Source organism: Lolium perenne, chromosome 4, assembly GCF_019359855.2.
Source record: "Lolium perenne isolate Kyuss_39 chromosome 4, Kyuss_2.0, whole genome shotgun sequence".
Lineage (NCBI taxonomy): Eukaryota > Viridiplantae > Streptophyta > Magnoliopsida > Poales > Poaceae > Lolium > Lolium perenne.
In genome coordinates, this window is record NC_067247.2 from 230,350,020 (window position 1) to 230,370,807 (window position 20,788).

At 44.0% G+C, this 20,788-nt stretch overlaps 3 protein-coding genes across 3 annotated transcripts; 2 read left to right on the plus strand and 1 right to left on the minus strand.

Annotated features, from left to right (window-relative positions):
* Positions 1-391: 391 nt before the first annotated feature.
* On the plus strand, positions 392-8,381 carry LOC127326105 (uncharacterized). Its single transcript, XM_051352962.2, has 6 exons — positions 392-573; positions 1,141-1,189; positions 4,034-4,319; positions 4,920-7,860; positions 7,950-8,032; positions 8,120-8,381. The coding sequence occupies exons 3-5, from the start codon at positions 4,159-4,161 to the stop codon at positions 8,010-8,012; spliced, it is 3,165 nt and encodes a 1,054-aa protein (XP_051208922.1). The 5' UTR covers positions 392-573; positions 1,141-1,189; positions 4,034-4,158; the 3' UTR covers positions 8,013-8,032; positions 8,120-8,381.
* Positions 8,382-11,202: 2,821 nt separating this feature from the next.
* LOC127326165 (purple acid phosphatase 18) lies at positions 11,203-14,399 on the plus strand. The gene is made up of 5 exons (XM_051353029.2): positions 11,203-11,529; positions 12,447-13,115; positions 13,424-13,612; positions 13,730-13,818; positions 13,908-14,399. Exons 1-5 carry the CDS (start codon positions 11,269-11,271, stop codon positions 14,125-14,127), a joined length of 1,428 nt encoding a protein of 475 aa, XP_051208989.1. The 5' UTR covers positions 11,203-11,268; the 3' UTR covers positions 14,128-14,399.
* Positions 14,400-15,028: 629 nt separating this feature from the next.
* LOC127326118 (uncharacterized) lies at positions 15,029-16,734 on the minus strand. The gene has a single exon (XM_051352981.2). It carries the CDS (start codon positions 16,679-16,681, stop codon positions 15,275-15,277), a length of 1,407 nt encoding a protein of 468 aa, XP_051208941.1. The 5' UTR covers positions 16,682-16,734; the 3' UTR covers positions 15,029-15,274.
* Positions 16,735-20,788: the final 4,054 nt, after the last annotated feature.

A 20,788-nucleotide genomic window follows, 5' to 3' on the forward strand; every position in this document is an offset into this window, starting at 1 on the left:
CTACCAAATAAATTAAAGATTTTGACAGACATTACCGTATGTGGATGGGGAAGTCGGATGGAGACCTATGCCTGTGATTTATTTTGGACAAATACATGTCATTGCAGTTATGGTATTATACTAATAAAGACAATAATACAGGGTGTAACGAGCATTGGCGGTATTCACTGCGGGTCTGTGGCCAGCGTGCAGAGCAAAACCACAGGAGCAAGCAAACATTGATGAGCGAGGCGAGGGAGGGAGAGAGAGAAGGCGCTTTTGACCGTGAATTGCGGTGGAGCCCCGAGTAGCGACGTGACGATACATGGGCCCGAATCTCCACGCGACTCAACAGTCAACACACACTGACACGGCCGCCATCCCTCCTCGCGCACGCCTCCTCTCTACTCCCTACCCCTCTTCCCCGGGTTTTACTAGCAACAAAAAAACCAACTGGGATATACACAATCTTCGCCGCTCCCTCGCTCCTCTGCTCTCCGCCGTCCCCCACCTCTCCTCCGCCTCGGCGGCGGCGGCGGCGCTCTCCAAGCCCTGCTCTTACCCGAAAAAGACCCAGCACGTCACATTGTCCTGGTAAGCCCGATCATCACGGCCTCTTTTTAGTAGCTTTAGTTACGATTCTTTTTCTGTTCCGTTTTGCGCGATCTTGGTGGTGGTTAGGGTTTGCTTGCCGGCGCAACGATGCCGCCGCCGATCGCCTCCAGTTCTTTGCATTCTCCTCTCCCCCCTCTCCCCGTCTCCAGATTTTGGCTTCTTTGCGCTCTTTCCCCCCATGGAAGATCGGTTTATTGTTGCCTTCTGCTGGCTGCTTTCTTTCTTTCTTTCTTTCTTTCTTTCTTGGAAAATCTGCTTCCTTTTCGTTGCATCTTCGTACCGAGGGTTTCTTGTATTAGTAGTTCTTTCAAAAGGAAAATCGACAAGGTGCCCCAACAAATTAATGAATAGGAGCCCAAATTCTTGGACCAGGACGGCGAGGTTTATGCTCGACAAAATAATAATATAAATAAGCCTATAAACTCAAGTCAAGCAGCTGGTCGGGCTGTAGGTCCACTCCCCACTCGACGAATCCAACTTTTTATTGTCTTCACTCGAATAGCCTTTGTACTCTCTCCGAGTTCTGATCTGACTACTTGCTTTCAGGTTGATCTGTCACAAAATTCCAGACGCAAACATCTTCGGTTCGGCCAAGGTAAAATCACTCTCTGATGTGCCCATGAGAAAGGGACTTCACGCCTCTTTGGCGGCCTCCATGGCAATTACTCGTTTCTTTTCCCAACTAATAATTGCGCTAGTAGTAGTAGGTAATTCATTACACATCTTGAGGAATGCTTTCTCTGTGCCTCCATTGTTGTGTGGCCACAAAGAGCACACCCTTTCTCTGTCGCTCAACTAACTTTGTTTTGGGGCCTGGCGGTGCTTCCATTGCTTGGCGCTTCTCTTCTACTACCTGGGAGGCACCGTGTGCATGGTCTTGCATGTGTAGCACTAGTTTATGTTTTGGATGCATTCACCTCCTAGACACAACCTACGTGCTCCATGGTGGTCACCGTCTTGATTAGGCCAGACGAGGTGTGCATACACATAGCCCGAACACCGGATCACGCCGCCATGGCTCGAGTTGAGGTGCGCCGCTGCCACATCCATGGATCCACGCGCCGCACCATTCTTCCTGTCGGATTTTAGTGCGTTTAGTAGAGGAGTAGGCCGGAAATGAGAAGAGTGTATGGAGAAGCTATCACCAACACAACACTTGGTACTTATGCTGCTGGTTGCTAATTTGCTAGTAGTGTGGCAGAAGATGGCCAACCAGTTTAGTTAGTGCATTGAAGAGATGGGATGGTTTGGATAAGCCATGTCAGCACGCAGCAGCCCTCCATCCTTACAATGTTGCCTTTTTCCTCTACAGTTTCTTCTTCGCCTAGTGACCCCCACCTGTTTTTCTCTAGAAAACACAAAAGCTTTATGTCTCGATGCATTAATAGAAATAAGAGTTATGTCTCTTAGGCACCGCCTAGACAACCTAGGCCTACTAGACGGACTGTGGCCACCAGCCCAACTGAGGAACCTAACGTGATACTATCAGATCAGTTTTGTAGGGTTTATCAATGTAGTGCCCCGGTTGTACCTTGACAACTGGTTGTGCACCCACGTACTCCAATTCAATCTAAACGTTGCTTTTACTGTGCAATGAATAAATAACGAGGGTCTATATATATAGATATGCTTTGGTTGTCGATAGTTTGCTGAAAAAACAGCCTATTTGTACAGACTATGTTGGTCTCCGACGCTTTAACTGATTATTTTCATATTAATTGGCCGCCTTATTTAATTGTAAAACCTTCTATTCTCTATGTTAAATTGAATTCATCGCTATATGTAATATTTATAAAGCATTGTTGAACATCATCATGATGTAAGTTATACTTAATTAATTTTAAATTAAATGGACATATTAGTATGATGCACAGTAAATAATACATTAAATGCTAATTAGTTGGTCGTATAACAATTAATTATTTCATTGCGCCCCCTTCCCTCTGACAAATACAATCCGTTTTTGGTCGTGATTCACTTGAGCATTGATAAATTGGCATAATTTCTCTAGTTTTGGAGGGGAATAGTTACAAATTATGTTTATTCCTGTATTTGTAAATTGGCGGTGATTTAGATCCGTGTTGTTAACTATATTTTTTTGAAGAGAGTAACATTTGAACCGAATTGGCTGTATATGTTCTGAATTTGATCATTCTTGGTTACATAAATGATGCAGTATAATCATTGCATTTTATTGGAAGTAATTTAAATGTGCTAAACTAGCAACGAAAAAATTATTACTCCCTCCGATCCATAATGACTGTCGGAGATTTAGTACAAAGTTAGTACAAGTTTTTACTAGATCCCCAACACTTATTATGGATCGGATGGAGTAGCAAATTAAGAGTAACATTGCAGAATATTAACTGCAAACTCATTATGCTGTTTGTGCAATGAACGAGGCAGTGATGATTCATCAGCTGGACATCATTATAATACTACTGATGAAAACTGGTTGTGAAGATGGTTTAAATAGCAGTCTGAGAGATGATTGAATCTAGCTTTGTAACTTATGACAGAATTGGTAGTCCAAAAATGGTTGCAGTATAACTCATGTCTTTGGAAATTCTGTGATGCCAGATAGGCTGTACGAAATCTATCGCACACAAAAAACAGGTGTTACTTTTAGTTGAACCAGTTTATGGTTTATACCAGCTTACTGTTCAGACATTTTACCGAACATATCTAGGGTTGCATCTTTTGCGAACTGTTTTCTTAGGTCCTATGATGTAGTCCTTTAGTTAGGTCATTGAATTAGCTAAAAGGATCCTAGCACATATGTCGGGGTTTGTTTTAAGTCACATATCACCATATGGAACAAAACTCAACGTTCAAACTCTGCACAACAGGAATGAACCACAAGGGTCATGAATCTTATGGGAGGACTGAGTAGTACGTTAGCTTCTGATCTCTTACTTTGAACTTATGACTTCAGTCACTTTTTTATTCCTAGCAGCACTGTTGATTTTTTTTGTTTGCATAAATTGCTTGACGAGCGTGTGAGCCATTTGTATATTTTTTAGATTTTGGTTGCACAATGCCGTAGCCAAAAGGCAAGCGCAATAGCATGTGTAGGTTTGCGCTATATGTGCCCTTAATATCGACCACTAAATGAATAAAGAAGTAAGCATGATGCCATGATTTGGACTTTACACTTGTGATGTTATTTGCAATGCGTTATTAGCAAGTTGGAATACAACTTAAACACTCGTTATGCAATGTGTATATTTTGTTTTCTCTTATATCATAGTTATCTAGCTATAGTACCATGGAAAATCTCCATTTGGCCAGATACTTCATTATTCAATTGTATTCCTAACTGGCTTTTTATGCTGATGCCTGATAGTTTAGGATTGAGTGGAACAAAGCGACAAAAGTAGGGTCCAGAAAGTAATCCTTGAAAGGGATCTGTGTTTTGATCTGCTATATGCTCTTGCAGGTGAAGAAACATTGCAAGAAGCCATCAAATGATTTTCTGGGAATTGTTAGTTGACTTCTCCATCTCATATATGATATAGGGTTGTGCATTGTCAGTGTCGTCTTGTTTCAGTAGTTGCAGAATTAATGGGTTCAAACAGGCTACCCTTTGGACTCATTTCTGGAGGATATAGCTGCAGTGAGCAATATGAGTGGCAGCAGTTAACCCTTCGTCAGAAAGAACGCACAGCATGGGAGCGACCCCATCGTGGTGCAAACGTCAACAACCCTGTGCATACAGTCAGCAGGTTATTATTTGGATTAGCATATGAATTTAAGTCATAGATTTCATGTCATGCTCATTATGTTGTTTAGCTTTACTTGTTCAAATGTAGATTTCTTGATGGAATTTCATGATTCAGAGACAGGGTAGAATATTGGGTAGCTGCTATAGTAATTTCATCGAGGGATGCACTTTTGTACTATTATTTCTGCTGGTCAAGGGCTTCCTTGTGTAGCAGGTTATCAATTGCAATTTTGGAGGATTCCAATACTTAAGAATTTTTTCCTATCATAGAATTGAGGTTCTCAAATTCCGATGTAATTCTTTGCTATGACATCAATTTCATACAAAAACCAACTTGACCTCAGACGCCATTTCATTTTTCTTTCGAGAAGTTCAATGCACCCTCTCTATATCTCTCTTAGCTGTCATCTCATTCCTCGAAAATTCATTTCTTCATTTCCTATGAATAAACCACCCAAAGTCATCTTTAAAAAATTCCTATGTTTCGAGACCCTTTAGGAGTCCATAGTATGTGACACCTCATTCCTGTGTTTTTCCTACTCCTATGTTTTCTAGTTCCTGCGACCCAAAGATTCCTTAAACTGTTTGTTTCCTAATGCAGGACTGAGAGGACTAGCTTGTCTGTTGACCCTGGTTGTGATCATGCAGAAGGATCTGATGGACATGCAACAGTAAGCCTTGGCAAGATTTTTGGGTTTGACCAGGGGAGTAGCACCCCGAATGAATCTTATCTAGAGGAAAGATATATGCCAACTTACTCCCTGGTTAGTCATTTTTCTGAGATAGATCAAGAAGGGCATCGCGCCTACATGGAGAGTTTGTCCACTAAGAGTAAACCTGATCACACCTCAGCTGGTCGGTCGCATCGTAGAGATGAAGTAAGCAGGGCTCACACGAAGAATCCATCTGATAAATTGCACACTATCCATCCTGCGCAACTTGAGCTTTCTACAGGTGAAGATTTTCATGACCGCTTGGACATGAGTCGAAATTGCAGGAGTAAATATTGTACCAAGATGTTACAAAGAACAAAGGAAAAATGGACTTCCCATAAAAACAATTCATATGGGTCTTGCATTAGTACACATGGGAGAGACCGTCGACAGGCAAGGTATAAGCATCAGCTGTCTGAACCGAAAGCTAAGAAGAGTCGCCAGAAGAGGTATGGTGATCAGCTGGCTGGAGAGAGAGCTAAGAAGCGTATGAGTTGTAAGGAGCACCCTAAAGAATTCAGTTTAATCCGAGAGCAGGACGAGCAACCATATCTGCATCATGAGGTACATTGTGGTGGTTCTGATGTGATACGAAATGATGACCGAGAAGGAAAAGCTGAAGCAACCGATGAAGTAGGTCATAGTGGAGCAAAAGGGACCTGCCATCTAACGGAGAATATATTGACAGCTGCTACATGTTGTGGCTCAACAAAGTCGAATGAGAACTCAGATGTGTTAAGCCCAAAGTACAGCGTCAAAACCATAGCTTCATCAAATGACCCAAAACAGAGTGAAGGAAGTAGCAACATGAAACTAGAATCTGACCAGCAGCGCATTGTTGTTGGTTGCACAGAGAACGCAGCTGGAGAGGTTTCCACACCTAACCTGCAGCATCTTCCCGCCACTCACACTGAGAAGGGTGTCCATGCAAAACAACCAGATAGTACTCCATCTGAATTACTTCGTGAATGCTTGGATCTTTGGAGAAGTACACGAAGATTGAGGAAGGACAGTGGTCCTGAAGCTGAAAAACTAGTACAGACCAATCAAAGATCTGCTCATTCTGGTAGCTCAGAAAGTGATGATGAAAATATCAATGAACCTGTGAGTCCTTCAGGGAGCTCAGAAAGCACGGCTCAAAATGAAACAGCATTTGACAACTCTGGAAAATGTAGAAGTGCTACGCCACCTGATGCATTACAAAAGCGTGGTGAAGAAATAGCTAAGACAGACCCACAGCAGCCCTTCAGATGCCTTAGTGACAGCAATTGCAACAAAAGCTTGGCCAAGCAAGGGCTAAAGTGCAATCTGGAGGTTCCGCCAGAACCAAAACCGGGTGAAATCACGCAGCAAAATGAAGAGACTAAAATTTCATGCTGCATGATCTCAACTGCTCAACCAAATGCCATGGTACAAACCAATCAGAACAGCTGTTTTGATACTAGCCAAATCCAGCCTAGGCAGAACAGGGCTTCAGATACTAACAAGTTGGATCAAGCAGTTGCTTCACATCCTGATAGTAGCGTGCGTCAAAATGTTTCTCAGCACAAAGCAATTAACGACCATTTGGATGCTAGGAGAAAATATAAAATGGGTGTCAGCTGTGAAATTAAAAGGAAAGTAAAAAACTATGATGCCAATTTGTGTGAGCAAACAGCCAGCATGACAACTGGTCCAACACTGCTGGATCAAGAAACTGTTGCAGTTTGCTTGCCGCATGATGGCAGTGTGAAGGTCCATGGGTGTTCCAATGAGTGTGGTGAAGCTACTCCATTCAGCTTGTCGATTTTGGATAAGGGGGCCACAAACAACTACCGAAACAAACCTATTGGTTGCTCTTGTAGAAGTGTTTGTAGAGACATAAAATATTGCTCCAAGGGAAGTGATTGCAGAGACGTGCAGCTGGATACCATGAATTGCAAAAGAAACAAACAAAGGTCTCCCGAACTGGCAGATTCTGAAATTAACATTTATCAGGAAGAAACAGATGATGATTATCAGTTACCTGAAGTTCTTGAAGTACCTTTAAATGAAGAGATATCCCTCCAATCTGATGCTGACATAACAAATTATGGCGTTGCAAAACCAGCTGATAGCACTCCACGTTTTGCGATACCAGACTTGAATTGTTTGCCTAGTATGACCGCAGATGAAGATGTGGCACCTGAGGAAGTGATTAATCAGGTAACTGGGCATGTTTCGATACCACATGATACTAGTCAGAGCTTTTCAGTCTGTAGTGGCACTGCTGTGGAGGAAGAACAGTCTAAGCAACCCGAGAAGAATGAATTTACTGGAGGGCATGTTTCGATAGGACACGATACTAGTCAGAGCTTCTCAGCCTGTAGTGGCACTGCTGTGGAGGAAGAACAGTCTAAGCAACCCGAGAAGAATGAATTTACTGGAGGGCATGTTTCCATACCACATGATGTTAGCCAAGGCCTTTCAGCCTGTAGTGGAACTGCTGTGCAGGAAGAAGAGTTTAAGCAACCTGAAAAGAACGAATTTGCTGGAGGAGTGCGTGGAAGGGAGAATGCAAATGAGGCTCAGATCTCCGAGTCACGTAGTGGGCCACCACAAGCAAGTTGTGTTCACGATAGTAGCATATCAGTTCATGCCTTCAGATGTGCCCTTGGTGAATTCATAAAGAATATCTTGAAGCCTCTGTGGGAACAAGGGCTCTTATCCCGGGAAATCCACAGAATTATAGTGAAGAAAGCCGTAGATAAAGTGACCCTCACGTTGGGCCAAAAGGTACCGCGGACAGAAGCAGCCATCCGTAGATTTTTAACAGAAGATGAATCTGAAAGCGTACAAGGACTCGTTCAGGTGGTTTACATATTCTCTTCCTATTTAAAGAATGGATTCTACTTCTGTTCTTATTGGCTAAAAGAAAATTACGATGTATTCTCTTGCAGGGCTACCTAGATGTATACCTGGGAAGGCAAGTTCTTAAGAGAACTATGCCTGGTAGTATCTGACCATTCTCTGGAAGCCCCATGTATAAATATTTCTGACCCCATTTGTCGGTATTGATTCCCGTGTTATAGATTCTACTAGCTAACAAGAAACTCTTTGATGTCCACAGGTAGTTCACGATAATTAGAAGTAGGGATCCACCTTTGCATTTACTCAGCATCAGCATCAACATCAACAGAAGACGCTGTAGATGCGAAGATCTCTTGGAGTTAACGGTGTTTCCTTTGTGCTCATGATTAGCCGCTTTGACTTGTGCAAACATACCAGTATCTAGGTCTGTAATCTAATGTAACGCAAATGTTATGAAAATTACGATTGCAGCTCAATTTTGGTGTTTAATGTTCATTTATCCAATGCATAGGTATATCCAATACATAGGTCTCTGATCTGTAGCGAAAGCTGCGTTTGGGTCTGTAATGCATGCTTCTCGTTTCAGCAAATGCTTAGGATTACCCGTTATATGCGTGTCTTTCCTGTAATGTGTGAAATGATATCTTTATTATTATAAGGTAAAGTTAGTGTGAACCGTGACCTGTGCGCTCATGGCACCGGCTTTATTTTCTTGATCACTGTTAGTGCTGGCGTGCCGGGCAGGTTTCATGGAGAAATCATGCAGGTCTAGAATTTCATGCACCTGAAGTGCAGCGTGCATCTGCTGAAGGGTATCTCTTGAGTGCGACGTGCTTCACACCTGGCTGATTTGAGTATCTGTTGATGGCACGAGTGGACGGCGGGTTAGATGGAAAAGATGTACACACACCTTTCGTTCATTGCAAATTGTAGTTTCCCTTTGTGGATCCGGTATCTAAGAGAGATTTGAGTCGCACCGCCATGGAGCATCTTAATTTGACGACAAAGGTCCGTAACACGCACGAGAAGGTTCAAGTAAGCGGTCTGATATATTTTTCTCAGTTTAGTTCATTTGATGACAAAGGTCCAAAGGTCCGTAATACGCACGAGAAGGTTAAGTAAGCGGTCTGATATATTTTTTCTCAGTTTAGTTCAAGTAAGCGGTCTGATATATTTTTCTTAGTTTGAACTCATAACTAGAATGAATCATGAATCAAGAACTCATAACTAGAATGAATCATGAATCAAGAATTGCAACTTATAACTAGCATGAATCATGATGTAGTCCGTCACATGCTCTTTTTCCCAACAACATGAATCCATTAAGCAACCGGGAGCATTTTTCATCAGTAGCAACCCATGTGTAACCGAAAAACTCGGTTGTAAACTTATAGCTAGCATGAATCACGATGCAGTCCAATGGTCTGTTAGTTGTCTAATCCTGCATCTAAAATGTAAACATTACAAGTCCTCGACTAATGCTTCTTTTTCAGGTGCAGTGCACTCCTTAAAAAATGTTGTTGTCATTGTTGCCTACCACTTCCTCCATTACCAGCTTAGGTGTCTTTGCTTTTTCACATCCACATAATAACCTTTCTTCGAGTTTATTATCATAGACTCGTGCCACCCTTGAATCAACACGTCCGTTGCTAAATGGCCAAATTCTTTTTGGTGAAATGAAATTCCTTTTGTGTCGACGTATTACAAAAGAAGAGAGTTACAATAAGTCAGAGAAAGTACCGCACGTGAATGACGTGGTGTTCAACTGGGCAAACACGTCGGTTGGCGTAGTGAAGACCATGATCAAGGAGCGGTGGTTTTATTATGCCATTAAAAGGAAGGGATAATACCTATTTAAGAGTCTTTCACTACTGCAATAAAAAAAGGTAGAATACTAGTTAATGGTTCCATTTTTTTCTGAATTTTTCGGCATGTGACTATAAATCCACCTTTTCTCCTTTTTAATCTCAATAGAAAGAAACATAAAGTTTTATTGTATTAACAATGTATGTTTTAAGATAGAATCTATTGAAGGGAATAACAGAAACTTGATAAAAAAAGCAGTATCTTTTTTAAGATTGGAAAAAGTAAGTAGAATTATATTCAAAATAAAAGGGATTTTCTAAAGAAAACATGGATGAATACTTCCTATTTTCTCGATTTTCGCTCAGATTTTTTGGCGGCATGGCCAAGCGGTAAGGCAGGGACTGCAAATCCTTAGCCATGTTGTTCCGTTCGGGAGAATTTGGCTTTCCGTAGCTGGTGACATTGTGGTGGCAAGTAGGAGAGTGGGGTTTTGGAGTGGCGTGGACCTTTCACCCCATGTTGACATTGGAATTTCCGTTTAATGATGTTGTATGGCCCTCAAAAAAATATATAGAAAGTACGACACCAGAAGTTACAACGCGACACCCCTTAATAAACACTAGGTACCGCTACTAGAAGCAAACTCTCAAGGCCCTGTCGCCCCTCATTCCTGCTCTTGCCGCAGTTGTGCCTCCAACCTAACCGTTTCAAGAAGGCGACCGACAGTTCACTACACATTGTTGCATCCTTGGCCTAGTTGCACAACACACCACGAATGCGTGCTAGAGGTCCCGTCTTGCAAGCATCTTCGTTGGATGGTTAAGTCATGGAGACTTGTAAGATGTTACACCTATTAAATCCTTGAGTGTATAGGAAGATTGAGATATGAAGGAGCCACAAAGACTTGTTCGAGAGGCGGTGGATGCAATACTTTCCCTATCGACGTTGTTGCCTAGCACCTTATCCATTGTTGTCTCTTCTTTATCTTCAACTTTTCGACACCACTAAATTACCGTGTTTGAACTTTAGACCCGTCCATCTAAATCTACATAGAGATAACATAGAGCAGCCCATAAATTTTGAGAAAATTTTGAGTGAAGTGGAGTGGTAAGAATGTTAACGTGATTCTGCTTTTCTATTAAAATCGTGATATTGCTCGTAACTTTTATATTGCGCTCGCATGTCCCCAAATGGCACCGCGGCACACACACATGATTTTTTCAGGGCAAATGGCAACTCTGGTTCTGTACCACACTATTGGGACAAACATTTTAGTCCCAACCCATATTTTTTTCACAAAGCATTAGTAGTATCTTAGAGAAATAATAAAAAAAAGTAATGTGAAAACATAGCTAGTATGTTTATGTTTTATGCAAGAACTTCAAGGTGGAGAGTCTCTCTCGAGGGTGCTTATAAGATGGAGATATAATCTTCAACGGACCACATGTAGGAAAGCAAACCTATAGAAAACTCGGTGGAATAAGATTTAATCTGATGGACTAGTGCTCGATAAAATCAGTAGGATGAGCTCACACGCAAACAAAACACCACTCTCTGTCCGCTGCTCAACAGCCAGAAAGAACTGAAAAAGCAAACGGTGCGATGGAACAACCCCTAGCTGCAGCGCGGAGGAGGCCTCCGGCGGCCGCGGCCGCGCCTGCGCCGCCTCGAATCCTCCCCCTCCTGTTTCTCCTCACTCTCGCCTTGTCCTCCTGCGGCGCAGCTGCCGCTTCAGGGGCTCCGGTCGGAGAGGATTACGTCCGGCCGCCGGCCCGAAACTCCGGCGCCCAGCGCAAGGCCCTCCTCGGCCTCTTCCCCTGGAGCAAGAAAAAAACCTCCTCTTCCGCTTCCGATCCCCAGCAGGTGACATCTCTCGTCTTGCCCATTTTCTTGCCCGTTGCTCCTGATTTGGTCGTCAATTCGAACGGGATTGGTAACGTTTCTGTAGTCGAAGAAATGCCCGTTTCTTGATCACGGCGTCGTCCTGGCTAGTTTTGGGTCAAATTCAAACAGGATCGAATTGATTTGCTTTATGCTGAATTAGTTTAGCTCTGTATCGGTTGCCAGAAATATTTATAGACTACCAATGTCTTAAAACAGGTCTAGTTGTCCTCAGATATCTAGTTCTACTTTTGGCTGGATGCTCATTTACTTGCTCCATTCTATATTTGCTTGGCGAGTGAGCTCATCTGCCTGCTCTGTATTAGATCTGGCATGGAAGCGTTACATTTCGTCTCCTGAATTATCTTAATTCCGATCTTGGATGATAGTGTGTTTTGATATAATGAGGTTTAGTGAACTTCTGTGCCTATTCATTATTTGAGAGTACCGTGCATCCGTGCTGTACATATTACTTCCTGTAGCTTGGATTGGCCCGACCAATTTGTCATACAGAAGTACAAAGGATGGAAGTAAGCATACTGTATGTTCTGTTAAATTGGCAGCATCTCTGTTTTATACTTAATATTGTCACCTAGTTACATTTTAGCTCTGTGTTGGCCTTCCACACACTCCAGCATATCAACTTCAAGATGTGTCAACTAGTGGTGATATCTTACTTTGTAATGTCTTTTAGTTTCTCTTGGACTTCTCACATGGGTATCCTAAAATGGTGTTCAGTTTCTTGAATCCATCTGGTCCCAGAAGTTCACGGTTGTACGCAGTAAATACTGTGTGTACTCCTACAGTATTTATGAAGTTGACACTCATATTGTTGGTGTTGGCACTTTTTTCTATTACATAATTAATCGCTGAACTGTATGTAATAATATGTTCTACAGGTGCATGTTTCACTATCAGGAGAGAAGCACATGAGAATTACATGGGTCACAGATGATAACTCTGTCCCTTCAGTTGTGGACTATGGAACTAAAGCCAGCACATACACATCCTCATCTCATGGAGAAAGCACATCGTACAGCTACTTAATGTATAGCTCAGGAAAGATCCACCATGTTGTTATTGGACCTCTCGAAGACAACACGATATACTACTACCGATGCGGAGGACAAGGTTCAGAGTTCCAACTTAAGACACCTCCTTCTCAATTTCCGTTGTCATTGGCTGTTGTGGGAGATCTTGGGCAAACCAGTTGGACGACATCAACACTAAACCACATTAAGGAATGTGAATATGATATGCTTTTACTTCCTGGTGATCTTTCTTATGCTGATTTTATGCAACATTTGTGGGATTCCTTTGGTACGTTGGTGCAACCACTTGCTAGCACCCGGCCCTGGATGGTGACACAAGGCAACCATGAAAAGGAGAGCATACCATTTTTTAAGTCTGGATTTCAATCATATAATGCACGATGGAAGATGCCTTATGAAGAGAGTGGATCCACGTCAAATTTGTACTACTCATTTGAGGTTGCAGGGGTGCATGCTATAATGCTAGGTTCTTATACAGATTATGATGAGAGTTCAGATCAGTATGCTTGGCTTAAGGTACATAAAACTCTTAACTCCCATGTCATATTGACCTGTTGCTAGTTTCTGAGCATCAGTCTTGAATAAGAAGGCATATTCTCCTAAAGAATTGAAGTATTTCTCTAATAGTACTTTTGCTAGAAAGGTAAAGTAACCATCTGTAGTTGCGCTTCTACTCAAAACTTATATTGAATGTGCAACTACTAGTTAATTTCTGGCTGGCATGTTCTTTCATCTTTACCTAAGAGAATGCCTTTTAACTTAAAACATTTAAACCCTTCCTAGTAATTTTTGCTGATAGAAGGCCCCTATTTTCTGCTTTGCAGGCTGATCTTGTTAATATAGATAGAAAGAGGACACCATGGCTCATTGTGCTGTTCCACGTGCCATGGTATAATAGCAACTTTGCTCATCAGGGTGAAGGTGACAGTATGATGAGTGCAATGGAGCCATTGCTATATGCCGCTCATGTAGATATTATGATCGCAGGTCATGTGCACGCCTATGAACGTTCGGTATGACTCCTTGCAGATCTCTTAACTGCACAATTTTTCAAATTTGGGCCCCCAACCATCTAGCCCAATTACAAGAAGTTCCGTATGATCATTTGATTAATTTCATTGTTTGTACAGGGGCGGGTCTACAAGGGTGGACTTGATCCATGTGGTGCCGTCCATATAACTATCGGAGATGGTGGTAACCGGGAAGGCTTGGCCCACAGGTACCTTCCTCCTATCCTCGTGGCTAATGCATCTGAATTGTAATCACTTAAGTGTCACTAGATTGATATATTTATTTTGGTACCTTCAGGTACCATAATCCAAAACCATATTGGTCGGTCTTCCGGGAAGCAAGCTTCGGGCATGGCGAGCTAAAGATTGTTAACTCCACACATGCTCACTGGACATGGCACAGGAATGATGACGAAGAACCAGTAAAAACAGATGACGTGTGGATAAATTCACTGTATGGTTCACAGTGCATCCAGGACAGCAGCCCTGAGTTCCGAAAAATCCTGATGTCTCCTTGAGAACACCTACACAAGTAACACAATCATATATGGTTCAGTAACATAGTTTGGGAAGTGTTTGCCATGTACCATATATATGTGTGTACAACTGTTTGGTAAACACGATCTGATGAGGCGTTTTGCTCTATATTGTAGTATACTGGTTAACCGGGAGTTGCTGTTTGTATCAGTATATTAGTGTGTAACCATTCTATATAACTACAATGTTGAAGCCGAGTGAAAATGATACCTTACTCACCTGAATGGAAGTAATGATATGCACACATTCCATAGTTTGTCTGTTAATATGTTTGTGAAAACTGAAAGAAGTTTTAGCAGAGGCCACATTTGATTTGTAAAACTAAAAGATGTTAAGATAACAGAAATCAAATCGCATGAGTGCACGTGGGGAGGGGGTGAACACTGTTGTACTACCTCAGCTCTGTAATATAAGGCATATAAATTTTCTTGAAAGTCAAACAGTGTAAAGTTTGACTAAGTTTATAGAAAAACTATCAACAACTATAACGTTATATAGCTTTAGTAAAATATATTCCACGATGTAACTAATAAGGTTAATTTGGCATCATAGATGTTTATAGTTTATTCTACAAACGTGGTCAAACACTGCACTGTTTGGCTTTTCAAAAATATCACATACCCCTTGTTTTATGGAATTCAGGTAGTACAAGTTTCCACAAGAATTTGCAGGAACGGAATAGGATGTAGGCATTACATGCTTGGTTCTCCCCACAATAAATGCAAATGCTTATGTTGATATGACAGTTTGTAACTGGAATTTGCTCGATGTTTCATTGAAGCTAAGTTTTTATCACCGGTCAAAGTGACATTTTTCAGCTATATAGTTGGTGAGAAACAAGAACAGGACATGCACCACTGCAAGTAACAAGCATCATCATCCTGTTGAGGGTAACCATATGCACCCCGCTCAGTGGTTACGGGGAAAAATGAGTTACCAATTAGTACAAGGTTGATAGTATATATGCCTCCATCCTTACAGCCCCGAAAGTGGTGGCAAACAAAAACACCATACTAGCCAATTTAGTGGCTCAGTATGAAATAATGATATGGGGAACGTCTGGACTGAAAATGCATCCAGTAAATTGTAAAAATAAAAAAATAGATGACAACACAACAGGGGCCAACACTAGTTCAATTTTGGTTTCCAATTCTCCTCCTTGAAACGCCGCTGATCAACGATCATTGACTCGAAAACACCCAGAACATCGTCCAACCCCTCCTCATCCTCTCCAAGTTTCTTCATGGTGACAACAATGCTTTCAATGGTGGACAAGCACCCAGCCTTGGGCTCGTGCCTCACCTCACTATACAGGCTAACCCTATCTGAATCTAGCATGACGTGCGGCAGGAGCTGCAGCCATGGATTTTCATGGTACATCCGCTGAGCCTTTGCCCAGGTGCCATCCAGCACGATCAAATGTTTTACCTGACAATCCAAAGCATCGATGCTGACTGCGCGCTGGCATGGAAACAGCAGAGCTGAGTGTGGCGGTATCGTGATGGAGAAGTCCTCGAGCTCCGTCACTTCCCCTGTAAGCTTGGACTTCTTCTTCTGTATTTTCGTGACGGTAAAACCGTTCTCGGCAGCTTCTTTGCCCAGAGGAGTTCTCGACAACCATCTGAGTTTGGGCTTCACGCCGCGCTCAATGTTGATCCTGAGCTCTTTTTCTGTGTATGCAACAGAGCACTTCTCCATGTTTTCCACGGTCCAGCCTTCCCCAATAGCAGCAGCAGCAACTTCAGTGTTTTCAGTGCATATGCTAGTAGCCAAGCTATTTTGTACTGAAGGATGAGGAATATCACCATTTACCTTATCTGTCATGCCTGACTCGCTTCTGTTTGGGCCATCCACTGCAGAGCTTTCCAACTGATTTACTGCCAAGACTGGCCTTTCAAAATCCGCATTAGAGTCACGGCCAACTTGTCGATCTAGATCAGTGGAAACTCCATTGCTCAATTTCCCATTTTCTAATCCTTCAGCACCAGCTTGGCTAGAAACAGCCTCGGTTTCTCCGCCTCCTAGGTTGGAGGCGGTGTGGAGGGTCCTGAGGAGGAAGCTGGCCCGGTAGTTGACGTCGGTGACCTGGGTGACGGCGAGGTTGCGGAGGCCGAGGCGCGCGACGCGGATGGAGCTGAGCGGGTGGTTGACCTCCATGGTGTGCTGCAGCACGGTGACGCCGACGGCGGTGTCGAGCGGCGGGCCGCGGAGGCGGCCGCAGAGGCAGGCGCGGAGGGGCTTGGTGCAGACGGCGCACATGGGGCGGCGCTGGCCAGGCTCCCGGCGGTGCGGGTCGCTCGGGGCCTCGCTCGCCGCCATGGGTGGCGTCGAGGTGGGGGACGGCGCTGGGTTGGGGATGGCGGCGGCTGTCTGGCGGTTTGGTGGGAGTCTAGGGTTTTGGAAGGGGATCCTTTTGAGGAAGGGTTTTGAATGCAGAAAAATGGAAGGTTTGGCGGAGGATTTGAACTCTGCTGATGCAAGAAATTGAGGCCCTGTTTGGATCGAAAAAACTAAACAATTCCAGACGATTGGCATTTTTTGGCCTAAGAAAACCAAAAGAAAAAAAAGAAGCTCCAAGCATATGGAAATCTCGCTGCAAGGAATGAGTGGTTGAGGCGACAAGACGATCTGTTCCTAACCTTCACAGTTGTGAAGCTTCCATCCACTTGTCGGTGACTTGAAATGAAAGAAACTACTGTAGGAAATTCACTTTTGATCATTCTCAAAATGAGAATTTCATTCTCAAAAAGAAGATAAAAGTAATTCCTTCTTGTTGAGCTCTAGTAAGTCTGATGGACAAAACTACAACCACATTGCTTAGGTTAATTAGTAACCATCCACCTGATGCATGACGCAACTTGACTTTACTTTTAGTTCGATAAAGTTTCGTAAATTGAATATATTAATATTGAGAGATACCAATTATATCTAGCCTCTGCAACAACACAATACACTAATGGCAGTATAGATGCACACAGTAAAAAACAAAGAAATAAAAGTCTAGCCACGGTATTCTAGCCCTAGCAGCAGCAATAGATCCACCACCAAGACAACACCTAAATTTCAGGTTCTTTAAAAAGTGACGCCTCCTAAGAAAAAAGCAGTGCACAAGCGCCGTGGTCGCCCTATCAAAAGATCTTAAATTTTCACCCTGAAGATAGTCTCTGCTCTCAAAACTATGTCTTTAACAAAGTATTGCCAGACACAACCAATTAAGGGCGTGTTCGGCAATCCTATAGCTTCTGAGAACTCCACCGATCCAGCTTCTCTAGGCTACTCCAGCGTCTCAACCGGAGCTAAAAACGTTCGGCGTCGCTCCACATTTCAGCTCAGCGGCCAACACCCTTTTGTTGGGCTGGCCTGCTTCTGGCCCATTCAGATATCAAGGAATTGAGCCCACCAGGTCCACATCAACCTTTCTTCCCTACCTGGTCGTCTACCCCAGAGCCCCTCCACGATTCCACACTTCCCAAATCCCCAATTGCTTCCCGTCAACCATCCTCACGGCCTCACAGCATCACCATCTGCCGCCATCCGCCAGAAAAAACTATACTGAAATATCCCTTCGCCGATGCGGCCTCCCGGGGGAGCGACCGACAGAACTGCTACGCCTCTGTCGTCAAGCCCTCGTGGATTGGCAGGGGTCGCGCCAGAGCTGCGGCCGGGAAGAGGATGGAAGCGGTGTCGGGGTTATGGCGAGGAAGGGCTCCCTATGCAGGTTCCTGGCTCAGAGGAGAAGAGCACTTCTCGAGGCGGGACACTATCCATGGCGGGGATGCGGGGCATAGCTCGACATCTCGGGAAATACGGAACGGTGGTGTACGAACGAGCATGACCAGGCGAGCAAACAGAGACGACGGGATGGTAGCGCAGGAAATAGAATAGAATCCAATCGTTTTCACTCGGCGGTGGCATAATGTTGTAATTTCCGACTACTCCGTCGTTTGCTGATCCAGGGATTCCCGAAAGTGGTGCTCCGAGTTTTGCACACCAAATTGGCCTAGTTTCTCAGATCTGGCTCCACGGGGTTGAAGTGTTCGATGCTGCTCCCCGGTGGATTTTAGAGAAGCTGGGAGCTGGAGGATTAACAAACACGCCCTCAGAATAGACCTTTGATTTTCCCCTAAAAGGTAAGACTCTAAATTTCACATGTACTACCACCCTCACTTACATACTGCTACGAAACCCAGAACACCAAGAAAGTCCCTCAACATCACAAAGACTCGAACCTCCATTTGCTACTCTCCAATCCGGCCATCATGACATTCTTCGCCTTTGATTTTACCATGGACCAAAATGTCATCTGATGGAAACACATAACAGAGCTTTGCGCTGCTCCCCCCAGAACCAAACGGTCGGAATAAAAGCATGAGTATGCACTACCGAATACTATCCGATCCAACAAACTCTAGTCATAAGGTGCACTGTTACATTCGCTGGCGGAGCCTTCCGGAACTCACCACTCCAGCCAAATGAAGAAAGACCGACCTCAGGATGGTCACCATCTTCGCAGAAGAGGAAACCTAGAACCACCACCTTTATTTTTCGATGCGGATGAGCAGACCCCCACGCCGCCATCCGGCGCCCAACGACGATGAAGGAGATTCAGAGATCGGTGGACAAGCAGCATCCGAGGCCCACGCGACCCAGATCAAGTCCGCTCGGCCCAAAAACGAGATTCGCGTCCCGAGTCGGTACTGGCCGCGTGAACCATGTCGGGTAGGGGGCAAATGGGGAGAATTTCACTTCCCTCTGCAATAACTAGGGATGCACACAACCGTTAACCATGAGTATTAGAATTTTTAATCTTGATAAAGTTTAAAGCATAGTCCTCAAGACAATTGTATGAGTAGCAGGTCTAGCGTGGACCTCTAAGTATAAGTAGGAACCTAAATTCGTATCCGTGAGGATTTAAACTCACATGCTAAGTTTGTACATCCACTCTCCCAACCATATATATTATCGTAGGCATGACACACTTGTACTATGGATAGATAGCTCCAATTTCATGACATCTAGTTAATCAGTCAGTCCATGATAAAATGGATAAAATTTGCAAGTTAATAGAGGTAAATAAATACCATCACTAAACTGTTTGTGATGTACGTGCTCCATACTTGTTTGTGGATCTAGTAAAAGGTTGGATCTACATGATTACATCCAACCTTTGTTCAATTGTTCTTTACTTTTTCTCCACAAAAAGGCAAAATCAAATCATATGATAAAACTACTAAAAATGACCACATTTGTAGCAACCTTCTAATATAACCCTTTTCTCAAACAAAGAAATCTACCTAATTTAGATAAGTTGTTCTTAGTGGTGCGCAACCCTATTGCTTAGGTGTCAACAACAAATCTAACGATATCTTAGCAGTGATAAGTGAGTTGTTAGCATAAAACTACCATTTTCTCGCTATAGTTCTGAAAAGCCTACCACTTTTAACTTGGTAGCAAAAATATTCAACTATTCATCAATTTTTTTGTAATGTGCACTAAAACTGAAATTAATCCGGATTAACACTGAATCTGACTGTGGAACCCACACGTCAGGGATAATTTTGCTGAAGTAGATTAGGTTCCACTTGTGAGCCAATTAAAAATGTCAAGATATTTTAAAAAAAAATCAAAAACGAAAAGAAAAGAAAAAAAATCCTAGCAACCATGGCCCGCTAGCTGGCCCTCCTCCCCGCCGCCCTTCCCTTCCACGGCGAGGTCTCCTGCTGGGGTGAGTCCCGGAGTCCAGCGAGCGCAGCTTCTGCTATGGGGGCGAGTGGAGGTGGCGGCCTCTTCCCCTTCCTACTCCGGCGAGGCAGGGGCCGGCGAGCGCGAGGGGAGGCGCGGCCGACCTCTGGCGTCAGGGGCCGACGCGGGCGACTCCGCCACGCACGGCCACCCCCAGGGCAGCGCGGGCTAGCTCCGCTGGGGGCGATCTCCGGCGAGGGCGGCGCCGGTTAGCTTCGCTAGGGGCTAACTCCAGCGAGGGAGCGACCTGGAGCCGCACGCTCCATCACCACGACGAACACCGACGACCTGGAGGCGCGCACTCTGTTCCTGAACGCAGCGGCAGGGTCGCGCGGCGGTCCTCCATCCCTCGCCCTCCAAACACCGGCGGACCCAACGGTCCCTAAAAATCTTAGGTCCGCCATTACCTCTAAAGAACCAGCGCATGGGAGCAGGAGCTCTCTCAAGACCCAGCGGCGGTGGTTCTCCTGTCAGCTCATGTTCGCCCTGTTCATTGTCGGAGTGGAGGGTCGTGGGTGTTTCCGCTGTGGCCTGCATCGCCGGCGGTTTGAGTGGGCAGCCGAGCGCGGCCTAGCTCGGGCGCGCGGCGGACCGTGTCTGACACCGTGACACGGGCGCTGGGCAGAGGAAGGAGACGACCTCCTTCGCCCGTCCGATTTTTTCCTTCATTTTCTTTTCGATTTTTTTAATTAGCTAACTAGTGGGTCCCGTGTCGGCCGAGCATCTCCTAGCGCGACGCCATCTTGTCAAGTGGGCCCGTCTGTCAGATTCAATGTCAATCCTGATTAATTTCAGTTTTAGTTCACATTGCAAAAAAATTGCTGAATAGTTGCAGATTTATGCTACCAATTTGAAAAGTGGTAGTTTTTCGGAACTATAGCGAGAAGGTGTTAGTTTTAT